The 24,575-nt window shown below is 34.4% G+C and overlaps 2 protein-coding genes across 3 annotated transcripts in view; one reads left to right on the forward strand and one right to left on the reverse strand.

Moving 5' to 3' along the window:
- The window catches only part of Flo2 (Flotillin 2), a 248,356-nt gene that overhangs the window by 38,896 nt on the left and 184,885 nt on the right, over positions 1-24,575 (forward strand). The window lies entirely within an intron of this gene.
- On the reverse strand, positions 1,187-11,173 carry LOC110370927 (glucose dehydrogenase [FAD, quinone]). Its single transcript, XM_021326937.3, has 2 exons — positions 10,979-11,173; positions 1,187-3,543 (listed from the first exon to the last, which is right to left on the reverse strand). Exon 2 carries the CDS (start codon positions 3,541-3,543, stop codon positions 1,669-1,671), a length of 1,875 nt encoding a protein of 624 aa, XP_021182612.3. The 5' UTR covers positions 10,979-11,173; the 3' UTR covers positions 1,187-1,668.

A 24,575-nucleotide genomic window follows, 5' to 3' on the forward strand; every position in this document is an offset into this window, starting at 1 on the left:
GTCAGTGATGAGGTTTCATTACAAATAAAGTAAAAAATTTACTCAATTTTCAAAATTCCTTTAATAATTTATTAGTTTCATCATTGGGAATTGTCTAAATATAAATAAATATGTTATGTCTAGTTTAATTGTACAACTTAGGTAACTAATGCTTAATTTATCAGAGATAAATGTTGTTTTAAAGTGATTGAACAAATGCACCTTTTGAAAAGTGGACACAAAATAATAATGAAATATCTTTTCACAAAACTTTTAATAGTGAAGCGACCAAATTCAATAATAAAAAATATTTTTTGTTTAAATAAAATAAACAACAAAATATTGCTGCTTTGCATAGCACGTTTGAAATGTATGGGAATGAAAACAAAAAAACAAATTAGGTAACTATGTTTCAACTGAAAAATAAATAAAGGTATGATATCGTGAGTTTAAATAATGAAAAGTTGCCGTCTCCGCAATTATACATATATTAAAATAAATTATGCAAAGTTAACTATGTACTTTGTACCACCCAAACCACAGTCCGAAATATAAACTGCTCCTAGTCTGTACTTCCTATTTCCTTGTACAAATTAGCAAACAAACTAATTATTTAATAGATATAATAAATTATTTAGCTGCCATCTTAATTCCTACTGGTAACCCTAGCATACCGAGCACCATTTAAATTAAAAATCGAAATACTTAAATACTACATGTTTGTACACTGGTATTTTTAGTCAAATTAAGTTACTATAATGAATTAATCACCATTTACTTACACCTTTTTAAAGCAAGGTAAGACTTATTGAAAATTACTCGTATTTAGGATTCTTTTAAACAAAAAATGCTTGATATTTCACAAAAGAACGTGCCATTAAATCAAGACGAATACATACAACCTAAGCCCTTTTTACAATGGGCCACAATTTAAATATATTTTACACTTTATATAAATACTGGTAACATTACCTAAAACAACATAGCCTTATATTTAAAAAAATCTTGCTGTTAACGATTGCGTAATTACTTTCTGGACAAACTTCTCAATAAATTGCCCTTTTCCTCAATAAGTTTTTCGATCTAAATAGGATATAAATAAAATGTTAAATAAGTACTTTAAAATGGCACAAAGGCTTATGCAATTGCTTAAAACAAATAATAATATGATCCTTAATAAAGGATACCCTAAAATTGCACCATAAAACAGTCGGGAACAGTGTATTCTAATCAGTTACATTTGAAATATCTTTGTAAATAATGTAATTTCAATTGCAATAAAACGTTAATTATATAAAACTATTACAAACCAATTTTATTACGTATATTTATTTGTAAGATTATAACTGATTAGATTTATTACGTTGGAGCGTAAAATACGTGCATATGAGGTAGTGTAATTCTAGGACTTATTTTAACATAAATATTGCATCAATATAAATGATATTTGAAAAATATTAACATCTATGTTCGTCATTAGTTGATGTAAGTCCAAACCAGTCCTTTAGGAAATAAAAACACAACACAACATTAAGTAAATCCGATAAATTAGTTATTAAATTTAGAGTCTTTTTTTTCCTAAAATGGACTTATTTGTCTTTAAGAAACTATAAATGTCAAATTATTAATTAAGCGTTAAAATACATCACAGCTGTGCTTTATAAATTAAAGTATAGGAGGAATATACTATCATAGTTTTCCCCAATCACTCTTGATCATGTCGGCTCCTTTTTCAGCGATCATATACACGGGAGCGTTCGTGTGACTTGATACTATCTCTGGCATTACACTCGCGTCAATTACTCTAATGCCATCAATACCATGCACTTTTAACCTTGGGCTCACTACCGCCGAAGGATCACTCTCCACTCCCATCTTACAAGTTCCACTTTGATGGTAAATGGTAAAGGTGAACATCTGTGCTTGACATGCAAAGTAAGCATCGCTGCCGAACGGTCCATGTTTCAAACAGTCTTCTATCGGTACATCATACAGCTTGGCACCAATCTTTTTCATGGCAGGTTGTCTTGCTATTTCTACAGACAATTTTATACCTTCCACAATTTTTTGCAAGTCTTCGGGATATTCGAAATAGTTCGGATAGAGAGCTGGATGTGCTTTCGGGTTTTTATTTCGCAGCATAACTCTTCCCTTTGATTTTGGACGCATTAACATTGGGAATACCATAAAGGCATCGGATTTGCCCAAGGGTCCGTAGGTGTCGCTGTAGATTTGATTGTCGAAGCCGAAATTTCGGGGCAGCAGTGGATCTGAATTCAATCCCCCAGTAATAAAGAGCAGTTCCATGTCCGGCCAAGCCGTAGTATTAAACTTGTCTTTTAAATCCAAAAATACTAGAGCTTCACATCCGCCAGGGATTGAAAGCGGACCTTTGTGTGATCTCATCCACTTAAAAACTAAGTCTAAATGGTTGAGTATATATTCAGTTGAAAGAGTTAGATTTTGTTGTCTAACTACAAATTGAAGTCCACCGGCTGCTATGTGATCCATTAAATTGTATCCGACAGGTAAATCTTTCACAACGTTGATTCTCATAGACTCCAAATGGTTTTTAGGTCCAATACCTGACAACATCAACAGTTGTGGGGAATTTATAGCTCCGGCACTTAAAATTACCTCTTTCTTGGCTAGCACCTTGAATTTCTTATTATTTTTTTCAAATTCAACGCCGATAACTTTAGTATTCGAATCATCAAAGATAAGTTTAGTCACCATGCTATTTTTAGATACATGAAGATTATTTCTACTGCTGACCGGGTGAAGATAAGCTCGGCTAGCGCTATGACGAGTTCCATTTTTCATTGAAAGTTGGAGAAAAGACACCCCCGCGGGTGAGGCTCCATTATAATCTCCATATTTAAAACCCATTTCTTGAGCTGCTTTAACCCAAGCTTTGCCCTTGCTAGTACGAAATGGAGCATGCTCTACATTTAGATGTCCGCTGTATCCGTGATACTTTTCGTCATCAAATGATGGAATGTTGAAGTTTTCAATTTTCTTGAAATATGGGAGTACGTCGTCCCACCCCCAACCTTCATTTCCCATTGCTTCCCAACTGTCATAGTCTGGTTTAGCTCCACGTGTGTATATCATATAATTTAGTACACTAGATCCTCCGACTACTTTTCCTCGTGGCCAATTACACTGTTGGTTCTCAAATCCTGCACAATATTTACTGGATGGCATTGTTTTGTAAGCCCAGTTAGCTGAAGTGAATTGAAGATAGTTGGCTACAATTGGAATATCCATGACATAATTTTCGTTTGCTCCAGCCTCTATGAGGAGGACTTTCCATTCTGGAATTTCAGTTAATCGATTAGCGAGTACGCATCCTGCGGTCCCTGCTCCAACGATGATGAAGTCGTATTCAGTCAACATGTTACTGTGATCGGGTGGTTCGTTATCGAGTTGCCTGGTGCCTTCGTTCAGGAAGTTCATGAACGAGGAGACTGGATTGAGGATCTGTGTGTCTGTCGGAAGCAGGAGGGCGAAGAGTACCCATGTTGCCGTCGCCAATATCGGCGCGGGGTGCAAATTCCTCATCTGAAAAACAAAAACACATCGATTAAACAAAAGTGACCTGGGTCATGTCTCTCATGGGTTTCAATGGCAAGGATAATGTTTGCGGAAATCGAGACAGTGCTATGATACTATTTTTATTATTGTGATCGATTCAAAGTCGTTATAGGGTATTGCCGAGGTTGCCGAGACTTGTTTACTACTACAAAAGAATACATAAAGTTTGCGTGACTAGACGTTTAATGTGGTAAGTATCGGGCCTTCGCATGTCTCTGATTAAATCGTCTTAGTAGTCCGGGGCGGTTTTCCTGCTGGCAAAGGCAACAATGTGATTTGTTGCTATTATTAGTAGTTTTCTTCAATCTAGAGCTAATGTTCTGAGGCTCAGTTTAGACTTGTACTCTTCAACTGTTCCTTATAATGAAGTTGCGTAAAAAAATATTTACTTAAGCATTGTGTAGTAATGTATTGTTTAACTATTATTAGAAATAGCTTATTTTATGACACACTTTGTAGTTACAAATCAATTTAGACTTGAAAGGTTAGGTCAAAAGTCCGTTTTTGTTGCGTGTAAATTGAAGATTTACTACGAACATAAAATTAATATCTGTGTGTTTAGTAAAACTACTGATTCTTACTGTAGTTTATTGTTAGGCGGAGGAGTTTCTGTTGAAGACATATCTATTATAATAATTGTCTTATTGTTCGTTATTTTATTTTGGAGAATTACCTATATCGAGTCTACATATTACAGATTATTTTTCCGACCCAAATATCGACCAATAGAATTGCACCATTCGACGTCACGTGGTACAACCTACATGGTATTATAAGTGATAATTTTTTTTGAATATTTTCTCTGGTCGTTGCTATGTCAAACTGACAGGTTGTGGCCGACATTTGGGACGGAAAAATAATCCCCCGAATACCACACGAGCTTCAAAATTATCTGGCATTTCCCTCAAGGTTCCCTGCAAACAAATAAAGTCGTCAAGTTTTCCAGGAAAAATCACTCGCGCAACGACCAGAGAAAATATTCAAAAAAAATTATCACTTATAATACCATGTAGGTTGTACCACGTGTGGTATTATAAGTGAGTATTGTTTTATTAAAAGCAATATCACAGAGTTTTCACATTTCTAAACGTTCTTGGATATTCTTAAAAACCGGTCTTCACAAAAAAAAATGTTTACGAGTGGACAGTCCTACACTCATTTTGGCAATTTTATAAAAATTGACTTACATGTATAAACTACGTCCAGGTATGTTGATAATCGTTATTGTATCGCAAATACCTTGTTATATTGGTACGAAATAACGCAATATTGTCTATGTAACTTCTTATCTATTCGATTTTACATAGAAATTATCCAACAAATTACTAATATTGTTATATTACGTAGTTTTGAGTATTTATACTTTACGTAACTAGAAGTCAAGGTCCACTATTTTTAACTCTTTTTTTGGTCTTAAAAATGTAAATTGGTTGCTTGTCAGAAAAGTTTAATTTAATTCTGAATTATTGCGACACCTTTAACCAAGCAAAAACTAGACGGTATAAAAATAGCTAAAAATATATTAACTGATGTACAAAGCTTAGTTAATATAACAAACTAGCCGTTTTCCCACGGTTTTACCCGCGTCCCATGATAACTACTACCCGTACCGGGATAAAATATATCCTACATTAAGGCTGATTTACATTGAGTCAGTAACTGACGTCAGTGTAGGCGCCGAAAACTGACGCGTGCTATTTACACGAAGTCAGTGTAGTGTCAGTGTTTCGTCAGTAGTACTGTACTGACTTCAAATCAATTTACACGATGGCAGTGCCGGGTCAGCACTGACTTGTCAGTGGACTGACGTCAGTTACTGACTCAATGTAAATCAGCCATTACTCGGTGATAATGTAGCTCTCGAATGGTGAAAGAATTTTTAAAAACGGTCTAGTAGTTTTTTAGCCTATTCATTACAACCAAACAAACAAATAAACAAAGTTTTCCTCTTTATAATATCAGAAATGTCACATACCTATTTAGATAGAGAAATAATGCAATGATCAATTTTCGGCATTTCTGACTGAATTTTTCCGAAAACAGTTCTATAGTTCCAGTCGTTACTTTTTCCTATTATAAAAGGAACATCCTCGTGCTCTGGTCCTCTTATCCGAGTATCATGGCCGTTCTCTTTACGGCCACAAGTTGACATTTATATTCTGACCACTATCAAACCTGGTCTTTCCTCATGATAATTGGAAGAACCTAGGTTATCCAAGATTTCCTCATCCTGTTCTCCAAAAGAAGTTTAGTCATCTCTCATATCACAATTTAGATGTAGCATCCACTTGACCGAGTGGAAATATTCAGGGTCAGTTATTTTTGCCAAAAATAAAATATTTTTGGAATTCAAAAAATGAACTGGTTCGATGAAAATAGATTTTCGAAATATCAATTTTTGAGGTAGCTCTACCAAATATGGTTAAAAATAAGCAAATATCTATAAGCTAGATATTTTGGTCTGAATCTCATCATGAGGAAATATGTGTTTTTTTTTTAATTTAAATTGCTAATGTTAATTCATAGCCAATGACCGATTGGGGCCAATAATATTTTTAAACTTGTATTTTGATGCAAGCTATAGTGGGTTTACACTTTTTACCCGGTAGGTAAACACACGGATAGATCTGAAGACTGATGTATATATAAAGCTTTGAAATTAAGCTTTTCAGGAATAAATAGATTTATGAGAACTCGTGCCGAAAGCATGTCTCTGTGTCATTAATCCACTCCAATCCAAAATCATAACATAGCCTTTATACGCACAAGCAAATAAAAATTAAATAAAAGAACAATCAATGACAAAAACCATCGGTATGAATACCGGCGGAAAACTCGTAAACAAGTTTTTCGAAATAATCTGAACTATTGAACGTGTTTCCGAAACCGGAACGTGAACTTGAAAGTCGGAGCTCGCGACTCGCTGACTAGACTGGTTGGCGGTCACGGTCATGGTGGGTTGATGCATACTCGTTACTTTTAATGCGAATATAATGACGTCATGTCAGAAATACCGTTTTTGTGGTGTCAATGTGGAATCTTGTAATTGATCGAGCTGGTCATGACAGAGGCACGAGTTTTGTTGAGGTGTTAACCACTTCTCTGTCCACGAAGCAGTCACAGCAGTTTAATAATCGGCGTATCACATAATATGATTCATGGAACAGGGAAGTAATTAATTATGGGTGCCTGAATTTGCCAATGATACTCAAACACTGGTAGCTGCATCGGGTTCAGCAGCAGACTGGAAGCTGAGCCAAACATATGTAGGTCGGAAAGTGCTAGGCAGAAAATTACTTTTCCAATGATCAGTATTGGTGAATGGTTAGGTTAGTTGCGAGACGAAAATGCTGTCATGGATTTCCGCAGACTAACGCGTGATTCCATTATCTTCTAATGTTAAATTCAATCGTTCTAGTTTCTATTTTAGACAAATGGATCGGTGGTTCTTTAGAATAGATTGCTACTGTAATTTTAAATTTACTGGTTTGTGTGACATAATTGACATAATCGGTTGAAATCTGGTCTGTTCTGGAGTCCCTGCAGCGTTGTCAAGTAGATTGGCGATACATCCAAGTGATGAGATGTCTCTACGAAGCCGCTACAATGTCCGTCCAAGTACAGAATCAGCAAACAAGGCCCATACCGTTGCATCGAGGAGTGAGACAAGGGGATGTTATTTCCCCGAAACTGTTCACTAATGCAATGGAGGATATGTTCAAGACGCTGAACTGGAAAGGACGCGGCATCAACATCAATGGCGAACACATCTCTCACTTGAGATTTGCTGACGATATCGTCATCATGGCGGAAACGCTGCAGGACCTACAACAGATGCTTAACGACCTGGCTGAATCTTCTCTACGCATCGGCCTACGGATGAACTTGGACAAAACCAAGGTCATGTTCAATGAACATGTTCTACCGGAACCGATTGCGATACACGGCGCCGTTCTCGAAGTTGTTCGGAAATATGTATACCTCGGGCAGACATTGCAGTTAGGTAGAAACAACTTTGAGGACGAGGTGAATAGGAGAATTCAGTTGGGTTGGGCTGCATTTGGGAAGCTACGTCGAGTCCTAACATCGTCGATTCCACAGTGCCTAAAGACAAAAGTCTTCAATCAGTGCGTCCTACCTGTCATGACTTACGGAGCCGAAACGTGGACACTGACGGTACGGCTGGTCCACAAGTTTAAAGTCGCTCAGCGGGCTATGGAAAGAGCTATGCTCGGCGTTTCTCTGAGGGATCGCATCAGAAATGAGGTAATCCGTCAGAGAACCAAGGTCATCGACATAGCCTACCGAATCAGCAAGCTGAAGTGGCAGTGGGCTGGCCATATTAGCCGAAGAACCGATAACCGTTGGGGTAAACGAGTTCTAGAGTGGAGACCGCGCCTCGGCAAACGTAGTGTAGGACGTCCTCAGGCACGGTGGAGTGATGACTTGCGCAAGACGGCTGGCAGGAGCTGGATGCGAGAAGCCGAAAATCGATCTCAGTGGCGTGCACTTGGAGAGGCCTATGTCCAGCAGTGGACTGCGATAGGCTGATGATGATGATGATGTGACATAATTGTATAGGTCAAATACACGCAAATGCGTGTCATTTAAATAGTTAGCGTCTTAAAAAAAATTGTCCAGACATATACTGCTTTATGGGGTCATTAGATCAACATTTTCATAAAGATATTTTACGATTGCCTTTGTAAAGTTTGCCGTTCACATTAGCATGTTATAATAAAAAGTTTTAATTTTTGCTACCATATGTTAAATAAGCATTATTTGAACAAATTAAAATTTAGAAAAAACTGGTTCCACGTGATGTGATCGTGATCAAATTAATAGAATTACTATTATAATATTTTTTTTAGGTGGTAGGCTTAGGAATCCGGAAAAAAAATGAATCTTTAAAATTGAGTTACTTATGGATGCCTTTTCAAGGCCTATGTATACATAGTAGAAAATACTACTACAACGGGTTTCCTATTTTAATTAGTGTAATAAATAAAGCTAGTTCATAAATAACAGGCTTCCTTGTCCATTGCGGAAGATACTCTATTTTTTGCTACTCTAGTACGTACTTAGTAGTAGTTTGATTTGACAGCTGTGTCAAAGACCTTAGTAAAAAAATCGCGATAAGAACCGTCATATTTTATTTATTTATTCATCGATTTATTTCAGGCATCAAGACCCCAAAAAATATCAAAAATAATATAAATATTTAACATATTATTCTAAAAGTAATGCCAATAACCAGTCTGAAAACCAGTCTTCCTAGGGGTGTTCGGTTGTCCGGGTTGAGGAGGTCAGATAGGCAGCCGCTCCTTGTAAAATACTGGTATTCTGCTGCATCCCATTAGACTGTAGCCGATCCTAACATAGAAAGAAGCTAGGCAGATGATGATTCATTTTAGGCATCATGGCCCAAAAATAAGCGCTATTCTATTATATTTTAATCTATTCAAAAAAAGACTTAAAATGGTATAAATAGTTAACATAAATATTCTGAAATTAACGTTATTTATTCATCCGTTTAACAGATTTTCAGAAGAAATTATTTAAATAATAAAAAGAATATGAAGTAAGTGCTAAACGCGTTTTATACGTGCGATACCTTAGTTTTTTGTATCTATCTATTGATATGAACATCTTATTCTAATATCAGTTGCTATGACACCAATATTATTCAAAAATATTCCTTGAATGAGAATGAAAGATAGAATTAAAAAAAATATTTCAAATGAGCCAGACAGGTGAATGACCTTTTATGATTAGTGCGGGAGCACTAATAATATAATTTTGTTAAGAAAATATATTTTTTAACACGCTTTTATAAAGTCGACCTGTAGGTCTACCTATAACTATGTGATGATATCTAAGATATCTAATTTAACCATCTTCCAAGGGTCGTAGCGTCATGACAATTGGCAGCTGTATGTATTTAGTTCTGATGATTTGGTTGCTAAGTGCAAAACTACAAAAGCGTGTTTTACTAGATTTGCAAGATGCCTTTAATTATTTAGTTCTTTTGTAAAAGTGACCCAATTGAGCGTCGACATTTTTGTATTCATTTTGAAATGATCACATTATGCTTATTATTGGTAGGTATAAAAGCTTTATTGCTCACAATCTAGAAATAACACTTGTTTTATGACACAAAAAATATCCTATTTGATTTTTGAATTTGTTCAACACGGATCTATTTCAATTATATCATTTACTAGACGTTTTTTCGCCGTTTCAGCCGCATCCCGGAGCCAGGATAACTTCCTAAAGTAACCATATAAAATATAGCCTACGTTACTAGGCTAGGGAATAGTGTGGCTTTTGGAATGATGTAGGTAACTAGCTTTTCAGTCAGTGTAAAAAGCGATCGAGCATTTCAGTATAAAATATAGTCATCGCAATTCTTTTCGTGTCAACTTACTAGCTTTTCTTATGTGCAGCCATTATTATTAACATTAAAAAGCAAAGGTATTGTTGTTTAGATTTTCCAGAGATTAATTCATTATAATACTGTTTGCAAAAATTTTAACGAATATTTTTATTTTGAATTGCCATTTTTTAAAGAAACGGCAGCATATCTTTGGGGCAATAGTTAAAAACTCATTAGACGGTTACAGAACTTTGTTAAAACCGAGATGAAATCAATAAGTAGGTAATGTGAACTCGATACGTGGTACTGACGGGTCATTATGTACTGTACAATGTACATATAATTAATGAAGAATAGTCAGAACTCACTTACATTACCTGTTTGTTTTATGCCATTACTCGAAAACAAAACAATTATTAAAAAAATAGTTTTTTTTTAATTCTGTTTTTTGTTTTGGTGTTTTTGAGCGTACTTCTTGATTCTGGTTATCTTATTTATGTTTTTGATTTTTTCGTGCTATAGTCGGAAAGTCTTGGACGCTGTGGTTATAACACACTATCCTCTCAAGTACGGGGGTGGTTCGATTTCAGATCAGGCAAGTATCAATGTATTTTCCTATCTTAGCTATTAATACTGAAAGTGAATGAAAATATCGTTGCAGGAACCTCGCCTTTAAAAATGTTAACCATTGTGGGTTCAAAATTAGGCATGCATGGATGCGTTGTAATTAACGGTCATCCCTTCTCTACATGAGAGGAGGCTTGTGCCCTGTAATGGTTCAATGAATCGGTCGGTGTATGATGTTAAAGTATTTTATCATAAAAGATTTTTATTTTAAACAGAAGGTATATTTTTGTTAAATCAATAAATTCGGACAAATTATTTTAATGGTAGAATTTTTGATGCGATTGGTAATTTTTTGATAACATTATTTTGATAATTTATTTAACCCTTCTCATCCCTATCTTTAATTGTCTTCAATATTATCTTTATCTAGAGGTAATTTAATAATACACAACAACTTACTTTTAAAAAACAAAAAATAAAATTCCAATTTATCGACACAACACGACACAACAGCACAGCACTGAGCGCGTTCTATTTAGCGCGCCACTTGCTCACGAGTAGGGAGTCGCGCGCGCAGGACCCGCGCTCCTTGTAAACCACTGCGCGAGGGAGGCGCTGCCGATGTTTTATTCAGTCGACGGAAAACTGACGCGCATCTATGCCCGTGACCTTTTCACTCGCGTTCAAGTACATGCAGCTACTGAATTTTGAAGATGCGTTGAAAGGCTGTCGCATTGTTTTTTCTTTTTGCAATTGAAAGTTGTTTTTGTAGGAAATTCTTTGCTCGAGATAAAGTCAAAGTCAGTAGCGAGAAATGTCAGTAAATGGTATTTTCACTGAAGCTTTTAAATGGTCATAATTTTTTAAACGACTTCACAAAAAGCAGACCAGTATGTATGTAGGTATGTGCCCGGTTATCGATTTTGATGCGGATACTTGTCAGTCTTAGGGAAGGTTTTAGGCACATTACTGAAATCGGTTTTATTTTTTTGTTAGAAGTTTTTTGACGTACGAATCAATTGTAAATGCTGAAAGTTAGCTGAAAGTGTCTTGTTTTGAAGTGTTTTATCTAATTAGCACATAATTTCTAGTCTACGTTCGCAAAATACGTTTTGTTCTTTGACTTACAATAGCGTGTTTTTATGGACTTCTGATTTGGAATCACGGTAGCATTTCTGTCATGTGTATAGAATATCAATGGTGCTCGAAACCGTCGCATTGATTTAGTATTTATATTAACTTTTGCCTTATCTATGTGCGAAGGATATCACGATGATTCACGCACAATGTTTATGGGTTACGTATATGTAGAATCGGAAGAGAGGCCGTGGAACGCAAATGGTAAGTACCATAGTTTCAGGGTCTTACACTTCCTTGAACTGCAACAACATCGGGATAGGTTGCTTGCCGAGTTGTCTTCTCTTAGAAAACTAGCAAAAAAGAAGCCAGTAAGTCTGTTGCCCGGGTAACTGGGTTGAGGAGGTCAGATAGGCAGTCGCTTCTTGTTAAGCACTGGTACTCAGCTGAATCCGGTTAGACTGGGAGCCGACCCCAACTTAGTTGGGAAAAGGCTCGGAGGATGATGATGTCTTCTCTTAGAAAAGTAGTACTTTAGACTCACATGTTCAAGACAAAACGATAACTTAGCAACATAACGACATTACGCTTCTTTGTATGAATAAATATTAATAAGCTTTTTATGGTTTTTATAAAGCAATGTCTTTGTTTTATTTTAATGGTTGCCTTGGTTAGTATCTATGCCTAGATCTCTTAGATTTCGTTTTTTAATACCTAGTTGAGGCACCTTACAATAATAAAACTTCCTTCTTCAATTATTTTAAAGTGATACTAATGAGAAGCAAGTTTGCAACACCAAAAAATCATAAAAACAATTGATCTTTTTTGCAGTTTATGTCAGAATATGAGTAAGTTTTTTTTTATTTGGCTGAATAGTATTTTTTTCCCCAAAATAATAATAATTGAAAACCCTGGGTTTCGACTATATTTTTCCTAGGTATTAAATAAATAAGAACCTGGTGGTGATAATAAATATGGATCTTAGGCATACTTGTCCTTCAGGCATATCCCTAGTGGGACCTCAAGAGGTAAAGGTGAAGTTCAAGGTAAACATCAGACCTGCAATTTGTTTAGGAACTAAAAACGTATGTTCAACAAGTTAGTGCTTAGTTATTTTCCTTATGTTTTAAGTAACTGTCTAAAATGTGCATGCTTTAGTTATTTGCACTTGATTGTTGAATGTATCGGAAGTTAATGTCAACAGACACCCTTAGAAAACCTAAAATAATATTTAAAGTGTTTTAATGTTGTGTGTAATATTGGTTTGATGATATACCTTTATTTTTCGTGTTAAGTAGGTAACTAATCAATCAAAATCAAAAATCATTTGTTCAAACTTGGCTGCAAGACAGCACTTTTTGAACGTCAGGAATTTACAATAGACAGCCCCCAAAACGCCCACCCTTCACCACTTCCTATGTGTTTTTGCTGGGAAGAAGTGGCGCAACAAACTCCCCAGCAACACATGTCTGTCTGTACATTGTTGGATATGTACATTTGTATACAATGTATTTTGTATATAATACATAATTATTTAATTAAAGTCGTGATTAACATATGTTTTTTTTTATTCTAGATTCTAGGTATTAGAAAATTATATACAGGTGGCCATGAAAAATTTTGAAATTAAACACTAAAGGTATAATTGCATAAGTACATAAAACAAAGCAAAAAAAATGTTATGAGAAATATGTAAGTATAGATAAATTATTTTTATATGCAAATGTAATTTACAATAGGCTCTTTTTTACGCGCAATTTTAATCACGACCCAAAGTAGTGATTACCCATACCTACATGGAATTTATCTTGCACGGTATCTTGTATCTTTTCTCAAGATTTACGGCCAGATTCTTCATCAAAAGTTAAAGTTAAAGTAATGTCTAAAGTTAAAGTAACGGTCAAATTCGTTTTTTCAAGGCTAAAGTGACAGCAAAATTCATAGAAAAATTGAATTTAACCGTTACTTTTACTTTAGACATTACTTTGACTTTTACTTTGGCTTTAACTTTTGATGAAGAAACTGGCTGTAAGTCTATCTTTGTATTATACTCCATCATAATTAAGTTTTATCGTGAAAGCATTACTCTAGTATTTATCATATTTACGGATTTCTAAGAGTGTGTTGGACCATTTTTCTATACCTAACGATAACAATACAATGAACAGCCGTATACTGGCCGGCCATTGGTCAATACAGCGATTTGACAAATGAAAATGATTCGGCTATCGTTAAAGTCAAATAGTGCAACTCCATAAGATTACGTACCTCTATAGTCTTCTATTGACATAATATAGTTTTTGTTGGTTTTTCCTGAGTCATTTATGGTTTCACAAGAAACATCTGTAGGTACTACAGAGTTATTGTAATTCTTTTTATTAGTGGTTAACTATGAGCTTTGATGTTTAGTTTTCTGCTTCCGTGCAAAACCCAAATCCCCGGTGTTATTTGTGTGAATCCGCATTATCATCTAATGATATGACTTCATCGAATTCTTTAGTACCTTCTTCTTTTAGATCCTTGTTTGTAGAAATATGGTGGAGATAAGATCTTTTGTTGAATTAATGAAGCTGTTTGCTTTCCTTGATCAAACATTTTGAGCTGGGAATGGGTCTAGACATAACTGCATCCACTAGACACCGACTTGTAGACCGATGCACCTAACAGTTTTTTGGTTACCTTTAAGTGTTGTTAGCAGATTTTTTTTATATTTAAGGTAAAAAGGAGTACGAAATTCGAATACATAAGAAGGTTTATGAAGTCATACATTGAATATGTTGGCACCTGATACTCATTACCGTGCATAATTATGTTAATACTAATTGTGTATTCATAAAGAAAACTATTTAGTTCCATTTAAGTTTATAATTTTTATGTGACAACGATCGTAATGAACTTTAAAATTTTTCGTATTTAAGTGTCAAATTACCTGATGTTTTTTTTACGAAATGCTGAAGAAAATAGTTTATAAATATGATGTGTGAATCATTGGATACCTAAATTAAGTCCTTCTAGCCCAAAGCTTTCTGGTGAACAAGGCTACATTCTTAACGAGTGGTTTTGGCGGGTTAACCCCAAATGATACATGACATGGCCGCCCTTATCTGTCATAATTTTATGTTTGACGTAGGTTTACTTATTTTTAACCGATTTTTAGAAAAGAAAGAGGTTATCAAAGTCAAATCAAAGTCGTCAGTTTTTTTTTGTAAGAAGGTAAGCTAAAGTACAGGATAATCTAAAGTTTATTTAGTTCACTCAGCTGTGAATTGTGATATCACCAAATAAACTGAAGCAATAAAAAAACAATCCTCTTAGCAGTTGGGTGAAAACGATACGTACTACACAGAAAAACTGAATGACAAAGAAGAAGATACAGCGGAAAACTGTTATTTTTATGAAGGAAATGGTGCACCACGTAGTAAAGTATGAATAAGTACATACAATTTATAAAGGCTTATTAACAGAAAACTCGGAAATAATAAGGATGCAATCAAAGGGATTTGTAGGCGTAAAAATAATATCAACGGATATACGAAGTTGCGGTTATGATTCTGTCACTTTTATTGAAAGTGCGATCGCGTTTTCTCAGTTAAGAGTAAATTTTACGAGACATGTTTTTCCAGAGTTCATTATTGAGAACTATTAAGAATATGATGAAAGAATACTTTTACTGTAAAGAACATCCAGGTGATGTATTTCCGCGTCGTTATAATAAAAGAGTTTTTAGTCTGCGTAATTAAAGACTATATTTACAAACCTTTTTAATAGTTAGGTAGATATAAACGTTACGATCATTACAAACATTATGATCAGCTACTAGTTAGCTATTAATTACGTGGACGGTAGTAAAAATTACTTATAAATATTGATTGCTTAGTTTTATTCCCTGATCAGTTAACTGGGTATTGAGACGGCAACGTGCGTCAAATAATACAATTTATTTATATTCAGTTATTTATTAACTGGTTCTTTTAACTGGACCTATAACCACAGTTTAAATATATTCGATAACCGATCTATTTTCATTCCGGTCGTTACAAAAGAAAAATATTTCATAGGTCAGTAAGTTTGTCCATGATTCTTTTTTTAAACATTCCAATGTTCCTTACTACAGATACTAGTTAATACCGATATTGACCATCGCGAGTAAGTTCTTGTTTCAAGTTGATAATATCAACTGACCGAAGTCAGTTGTTTTTACATGAATCCCCAAAAATTCAAAGATTTCAAACGTTAAAAAACCAATAAAGTCAATTCATTTGTTAACTGTTGCACAAGAGAAATGGTCATCATAGTTGCGTCTTTAACCGTCATAAAATGATCGACTTGGATTGTTAGGAGAACAAAGCGAATAAATATTCCGAGGCCAGCTAGTTGGCAGTGTGCACTAATACCTTGTTAGTCGGTATAAAGGGTAAATTACATGCCTGCCCTGAAAGTCACATAATTTGCTGCATTAAGGCGGAACCAGAGGTGACGTGTAAGAATGATATGTGACGTATAGGTACGGGTTTTGCGTTATTCAATCTTAATTAGTTTGTTTGTTTCGTTATCAAACAACTTTTGCATTTAGGATAGTTAGAGTCATATAAATTATTTTATAGTAAAAAAATTAGCAACCCTAGAATTTTTTCCTTATAAGAAATGTACGTAGTTACCACATGAACAAAAACTATTTTTTACTAATTTGCAGATACTACCCATGCGGCTAAAGCATGGGATATAAATGACAGCGCAACTATTCAAATTCTTTATCTAGACGTATTTGCAGAGTCAAAGTGAAATCATTTATTTCATTTCGGCTTTACAAGTTCTTATGAACGTCAAACATATAACTAAGTTTGACGTTCTCCTATGGAGAAGAAGGGGAAGAAACTCCATGGTTACTTTTTTTTTTAAAGCATGGTATTACAGATTGTATGTATTGATACATACAATAACAGCATGCATAAAAAGTAACAATCGCAATAAGACGAAAAGGATGTTGTATTAGGTACCTTTATTGTTTATGGAAAGGTACTTAGTTTTTGTATCACCTAATATCAAATCTTGATGCAGTGTTCGTCCCTGTGTATTGGAAGATTTTTGTCGGCGTTTTTCTTAATATCTCATAGCGATTTTTATCGGGTGCCTGTAACTACCATTTAATAAAAAGAACGATGATAAACATGATTTGTATGACTTAAATTGTAGTTATGTTCGTTTATAGTTTAAATTAAGTTTCTTTAATTTATGTTTCATAACTGAAAAGATCAGGGATGTTCTGCCTCGTGAAAATTAATTGATTTAATATGGAAGTACCGACTACTGTGAACTGACCAAAAAAGGTAGGTACGCCTACGAATGGTTCGTCTTCCTAGTGTCCTAGAAATAACCAGAATAGCAGGTAAAGAATAGTCCAGTTACTCGGTCACTAAAACCTTTCAGAATGGCTCTTATATTATTGTGGACGATAATTCTTACAAAACTTTAAATAGTGCATTTCTGTTTTGCAGTCTAGCCGGACTGACTTTTCCACGCCCGCTTTAGATATCGATGGAAGCACATCGACTTGCATCGATCTGATGCTGGGTGCAACTTTAACGTAGCGATAATTTTTGCAGTCAAAAATGCCTGCACTTAAAGTGATAGTTTTTTCATGCACGTCCCCGATATTATGCTCCCATTGTGTTCTCAAAAGGATTCTCTATTTATAACAATTATTCAAATATGATGATTTTTTAATTTTTATGCGCTTGAATTTGTCGAAGAATTAATTTTGGAACTTTGTTCCAAACTAAACATGTTTCTTTTTTGTATATTTTTTGATCGTTTTAGAGCCATCGGCCTTGCTATTTTGAAATTTAAATTGACGGATCTTACTAAAATTACATTACATGACTGCTAGGAAACTACCAATATAAGAAAAATTATAGCCATTTCGATATGAATTTACACCACTTCCTAGTATTTTTATGTGAGGTCTAGTTATTACCAGCGGTATTAAACTCTGAACAAAGACTACTCTTTATAGTTCAAAAAGCTGCAAAATGCGGTATAACAAGTCAAACTTGTTATATTTGGTCGGTGAAAGGCCTGCCATGTGGAATTACCAATGTCCTCTTATGTATGACTAGGTACATTGAAGATATTAATCAGTTTAACACAAAAACTAACTTTGACAAGAGGCTCTCTTTGGGAACGCAACATACGGGTCTAGTTCGGTTAACTATTAGATAATATAATTTTATCTTTGAAATATTCATTTACAATATACAAGACTTCACATAAAAGATAAAATAAGCAAAGTTCAAAGGTCTATCGCATAATTGTCTGCTGAATAAAACTTGCTTCGTATGAAATAATGTACAATAGTTTTAATGGTTCCAAAAAAAATTACGCACATAGACTAAAAATTTCATTTTTTCAGTTTATTGTTAACTTTATAAGGCTGCTTTTATGACAGATTAAAACCTGAATCCTCGTGTATGAATTCAACAGGTCTATTTAACGACATTAATTAACACGAACCTGGGAATTGAGTTTCAATTATCACCATCTAAATACTAACTTTACAGATAAAAGCTCAGAGAAGTTAGTTGGATTAATCTCATAGGTACGATATCATAAACAATTCTACCTATAAATTCGCCATTTTTTCGGACAGGTCATTGACCTCCAAAGAATTCGTATTACAACTATTCATAACCTTTAACATGAAACAAATTAATCAAAGTATTCGTCCTCGAACGATTGAATAATTACATACTCTATGCTTGTTCATCAAAAGTTCGCAGTAACTTCCTTGATGCGTCGGCGTATGCGCATTTCAATGCAGACGTCCTTCTGCCGTTGCAAGGCCTGATAAACCTGATCTATTATACAGGCCCGAGTGACCCGTATCTAGAACCGGGCCTGGTATTATAGCTGAGAATTATTATTATATTATTTACTATAAGTAAGCAGTAAATGAATGAGTGTATATTTTTTGTTGTTGTGGTCCAAGGAGGTATTTATAGAGATATTTTGTTTATCATCATCCTCATCCTCCGAGCCATTTTCCCAACTATGCGGGAGTCGGCTTCCAGTCTGATTTGATGTAGCTGAGTACCAGTGCTTTACTATTTTTTTGAGTTGCATTTTTTTTTAGTTAAGAGTAGGAAAAAAATGTTACCTAAATAAAATTAAAATAAGGCCAAAGCTTACCCGAGTTTTAAATGTAGGTACTAGCAGTTTAAAATGACGGAATATTTTGAACCTTTAAGAGATCGGTTTGGGAAAATTACCGAAGTGGAAAAGATAGGGTTAAAATATTATAAAAAGTTGTTTCTTGTCATTGTCATTATTCGGGAAAACCTAAATATTGCGGTTCCCACTCAATTGAACCTAAAAATGGAGAAAAAAAATACGTTAAAAAATTAAGTGCATGAAATGCTTACGTATTTGTTTGTTCCTAACTTACATTGTACGTCATTAGATCCAAACCCACGCGGATGAACTTGCAAGTAACCTTATTTACGCAATTCAAACAAAAACAACTGAGTGCAACGATTAACTTCACTCAATTGTTTGCAGTACAAGTGTCATTTGTCAGCCAGTTATCTTGTTGTCATCAACGTAGTACTTATTCGTAAAAAAAAACTTTAAAACTACATTCCACCCAATTGAGGAAACGTCATACGAAAGAAAATGGCGCAACTCCTTAGTGCCATATTTTTCACGTTTTATTTCTCCCATTAGTCTGTGCTGTCTTAAAGACTTATAAAAGTGCAAGTGTTTTAATCTATGTATTTTTTGCAAATGTAGTTTTTTTGAACTCTCACTACATTGCCAACCTTGGAAACCATGGAAAATTATTGCGGCTCTATAAAGCATCAAGGTTTTATCAACTGCTTTAAAGAGGGCGAAATAATGTCTAGGTTATGCATTGGGTCCTTAATTGATAGGTTTAGTAATTAGTCTCTACTTTAGATAACTTGCATATTAGGCTGCGTTCAAACCAAACTGACTGCCAGCCACTGAATGTCAGCATCTATGCATAGCGTAATAACGCATCATCGATAGATGTGAACAAAAGAGTGAATATTTATAGAAATACAATAAACTGCGTAACGTTCGCTTACATTCGGCGGCTGACAGTCAGCTTGGTTTGAACACAGCCTTACAGAATGATAATATGATATAACATTGTCATGGAAGAATGCGAATATGGATGGCGTGCCGTGGAATTATACTGACAATCATGACGTGCTTTGATGGTAAAACCCCAATGATTGTAAACCCTTTCTGGTTTTAAATAAACTTGTTATGTTTAACTACTTGTATCTCGAGTAAAAGTATAACCCATATCTTTTTCTTTATCGATATAGGTGTGGTAAAATTCCTTGAAAAAATCATCTTGTTTGCGCTCAATGGAGGTAACATATGGTTACTAGTTCAGCAATGGTTTGATATTGAGATTATAATGAAACAGAATTGTTGTTTGTGCATTATTTTTAATTGTAATTGTCGTCCTTTTTTCAGAAGTATCATTACAAATGATGATAGGGAAATTAACTGAAGACATTAAAGAGTAATAACCTTTTTGGTCTAAAAATAATATATCCATTCTAAGGTCATGACTAATACCATATCCATAAATCATGTGAGAAATCCTCTGAAAATAATAACGAATAATGACAAAAAAAATAAAATTAAATAGCCGTGTTGTCGTTACTGTATATAGACAGCCTGTATTAAAATAAATAAATGGTAAATTACGTTGGAAGAAAGAGTAGTTATAATACACGTATATACTTTGACATATTGAGCTCCATTCTCACTGATAACATAAACCCTTAAAAGAACTTGAAAATTGAATGTACGCAATCATAGCAAACAGCTGTTTTAAGAAAACAGACATATATTTTGTCTTCGAACTTGGGCCTTAATTATTCCAATCAATACAGTTATTCTGTCTCTGCTAGCAATAAACAAAACTGTAGGTATAATAAAATAAAAGAGTAACGGTAAAATGCCATTAAAATACCGAATACCGGTTTTTTTCCTACTACTGATCTGTAGTCGTAACGTAATTAGACTTTAATTGACCTACATAAGAGACATTGAACAGTTGCCCGCAGAATAGTCCTTTGTGATAATGAAGGAGTGTGCGTACGCGCATAGTACCTGTATTCCGTGCCGCACGCACTGTAACATAAGTGTATAGTATTTTTGATATGATACTTAGTTTAAAGTCACGATATTTTGAAGGAACTAGTGGAACTGATTATATATACAGTTATAGATACAGTTATAGATACAGTTTAAGGTTGTCTTTGTTCAGAATTAAATGAAGATGTGATTTTGAATAAATTAGGTATTAGATACTCATATATTTCACTTCGGGTGATAATTCTATAGTCTGAATATTACTACCTACTTAGATACTATCATAGTAATTTCTACTACGCTTGTGGAAAATTGGATGTGTTTATCCATTTTTGGGCTGACTGTAGTACATGATCTTTTAAGATGCCTTAATGTGATAATCTAAAACATTAAAAGGTCCCTTGTACGGATGTCAATGGTGTCGAGGAAATTTTATTTTTGTCCTTTGGCTTTTAATATCATAAACGTCAATCATCCACTTAGATTAATTTACGACGTTGACATAAAGACCAGCTATTTATATATTATCCACAAACTGAATGAGTAGGCTAAGAATAACTTTATAAGAAAATAATTTTAATTATATTATTCATAACCATAGTGGTATCATCAAGTGTCAGGATCAAACATAAGTGTTAATTTTCGTAAGAATTAATAACAAAAAGACACAAAAATTGTAGGAATTTTGCGGTTTAGACTAGCCTCTTTTTTTACTATGTAAATAATCTTTATGGCATCCTGTATCTCTCAAATGCGGTCCAAAACCCATAGAAAAAAACCCCTTTTCCAATTTTCAGTTGTTCTTCAACAAAAACCAGAAATTAATATAATACCTATCTGCTATCAGAGCTTTGTATATAAGCTCTCTATTTTTATTAAAACGGCTTTATATTGCTATCCAAACTTGTATATTATTGGTTAAGATGTTAGAAACGATTTGTATTATAATTTAACTTTTTGACGTCAACAAACAGTTTTAAATATTAATGAAACGAGCTTGTAACTTACCGTGACACTCCGCTAGATTAGACATGGAGTTTAAAGTTCAATTAAAATATTGTGTTTTATCACTGTTCCGGTACCAAAAAGATTGATTAAAAACGGTTTTATTCAGAAAAACTCAATGTTGTTATATTATTAAGCTGAAGTTCGTTTGTTTGCTTGGACGCGCCAATCTTATGACCGATTTGAAAAAAAAAAAAAAAAAACAGTGCTAGGTAGTCCATTTGTCGAAAACCCTATTGGCTACCCATTCAATCCAGCTTTGCGGAGAAGTTAATATTGTGCCTTCAAGGTTCTTAGGTCTCCTATAAACTTTTACGATTGATCGTTCATCAACATAATGTGACAATTTTTATGAAATGTCAATAGGTTGAATGTTGTTATCTCACACTATGTAGTATGTAGTTATTATCTCTGAAGTACACAGGCTTAATATTGGGGAAAATTAATTATCAACAAGCTCGTATGATCAGTAATGACTTTAACGATTTAATTTTGCCTGGCGGCGCGATGACGTGAAGACATAAAGCCCTGGTTGCATACAATAGGTACAATAGCTTGCCGAAAAAACCATCTGTATTGTTCCATGACTCGATTTGATGACGCAGTTTTGCCATATTCTGTTTACTTATGCAAGTTATAATTAGTAACGTAATCACATTATTAGCTATGCAGTTTATAATTAGTTATAATAAGAAAAAGTCTGCATTAACTCTTGGAGGTGGAAAAAGATTATTCTATAATTACTTCATTGTCTGTGGATTACGAAGATATTTGTCGAAACTTTATTTTAAAGTATGGGATTCCAAAAATATACATTGGTTCAGTAGTTATGATATATCAAAGGAGAATCTATATAGCAATAAAAGTGTTTATAATGCAGAACCTGATGCCGTACCTAAGAATGTTTTGTGGTTGCAGAATATATATAGGTTCATTAGATCCATCAGCATCGTAAACAGCGATAAATACTTCAAAGTCTAGTACTGTAGGTAGCTGAACTATACAACTCTTAGATAACCGAAGTTCTTTAGGAGGGATCATTTATAGGGTTCCGTACTGAAAGGGTAAAACGGGACCCTATTGTTTTCGCTCCTTTGTCCGTCCGTCCGTCCGTCTGTCACCAGGCTGTACCTATCTCATAAACCGTGATAGAGAGTTGTCACAGATGATGCATTTCTGTTGCTATAACAACAAATACTACTAGAATAAAACTAGAATATTTTGGGGGCCTCCCATACAACTAACGTGATTTTTTTGCTCATTGTTGCTCTGGTACGGAACCCTTTGTGCGCGCGTCCGACTCGTACTTGGCCGGTTTTTTACGTAGTAAAATAACCCAATACAGGGTAACATACAAGAATGTGTAGCCTACACTTTTGTTATTGGTAATTCTACTTAGGGTTTATTCCATGTATATGAACGAGTTATTTTTAGAGGTGGTGCAGATTGACTTTTTATGAAGATTATACTTGTCTGGAAAGTTACAGAAAGTCTGAACTTTTAAGAGAAGGTACTTGATGCACTGAGCTTACAAATATTGTTATTCGAAATACAGAAACTTAAGACGAAGAAATGAAACTATACCTGCAGTGACAGAGTAGCTCAAAGTTACTGTCTAAACAAAAGCTTGCTTAAAAAAAAAGGTATTGCTTTAATATGGAATAGGTATAAAAATATATGATATAATACAATCCCAGAACTTGTAGGTAGTAGGTAAAGCCCAGGCGTGTTTTCTACTAAATGTTTGACTCTCACGTGATCGCTGTCTTAATGAAACTGGTGAAAATTTTGTGCAGTATAGCATGATGCACATACACCTCCTTGCACGCGAAAACAATCAGGAGTCACAAACAAATTATTCAATTGTTTGTATTGTTTACTATTTAAGCTGACCTACTTGGTAAAAGGCTAAGATGATGTATCATTTAGTCATTGGCTATTAGATCACGTCTCCGGTCAGGGCTGTCACCCTGATAGAGCATCTGTCACGTTTCCTTTCCATATTTTATCTGTAGGAAAACCTTTGGCTTATCTTGTTTATGGATATAGGAAATAGACAATAGTAGAATGTTATTCGGTCATGGACAGGATAGAAAATAATGGCTAATAATACCAGTACTTTGTTTCTTTTTTCGGTACATAATAACTTTCATTTCAAATCATGCTAAATCAGAAACGTTTCTCTAGTATCCAAGTGTTAGCAGGAAACCCAATTTCAGGAATTTCAGGCCTGGGCAGTACTAACTTATCCTAAGCCCGATAGAATGAACTAGTTTACCCTTAGTCATACTGTTTGTCCTGAAATCAGGTTTGGCCGGTAACACATGCATTTGCATTACACAGAAGCAAGGTTTTTTTTTAAATAACTATGCGTTTATTTTGAGTTTAAAGGAACCGGTTTATGCTAGTAGAGGTATAATAAATCAGAAAATGATTCTTCTAACTTCCCGATTTTAATGTAATTTACATTGCAAATTGAAACTAATAATATTATTATACATATTTAATTTCGAATTAACACTCGGGGAATTTTTCTCTAAAATACATGTTGACTATCTAAGCAAATTCATTCTCCAAGTTTGCTTTTCACACATCACATTTTCAGTCATATTTTATAACATGATTATTTAAAATGCAATACATATTTATATACATAGGTATGTCAATCTCTCATAGGCCTCATAGTGGCCTAGTGGGTAAAGGACCAACCTCAAGTACGAGGGCGCGGGTTCGATCCCAGGTCAGGCAAGTACCGATGCAACTTTTCTAAGTTTGTATGTACTTTCTAAGTATATCTTAGACACCATTGGCTGTGTTTCGGATGGCACGTTAAACTGTAGGTCCC

This window comes from Helicoverpa armigera, chromosome 22 (assembly GCF_030705265.1).
Source record: "Helicoverpa armigera isolate CAAS_96S chromosome 22, ASM3070526v1, whole genome shotgun sequence".
Classification (NCBI taxonomy): Eukaryota; Metazoa; Arthropoda; class Insecta; order Lepidoptera; family Noctuidae; genus Helicoverpa; species Helicoverpa armigera.

Coding starts and splice junctions, on each gene's coding strand:
- LOC110370927 (XM_021326937.3), bottom strand. CDS start 3,543: ATGAGGAATTTGCACCCCGCGCCGATATTGGCGACGGCAACATGGGTA.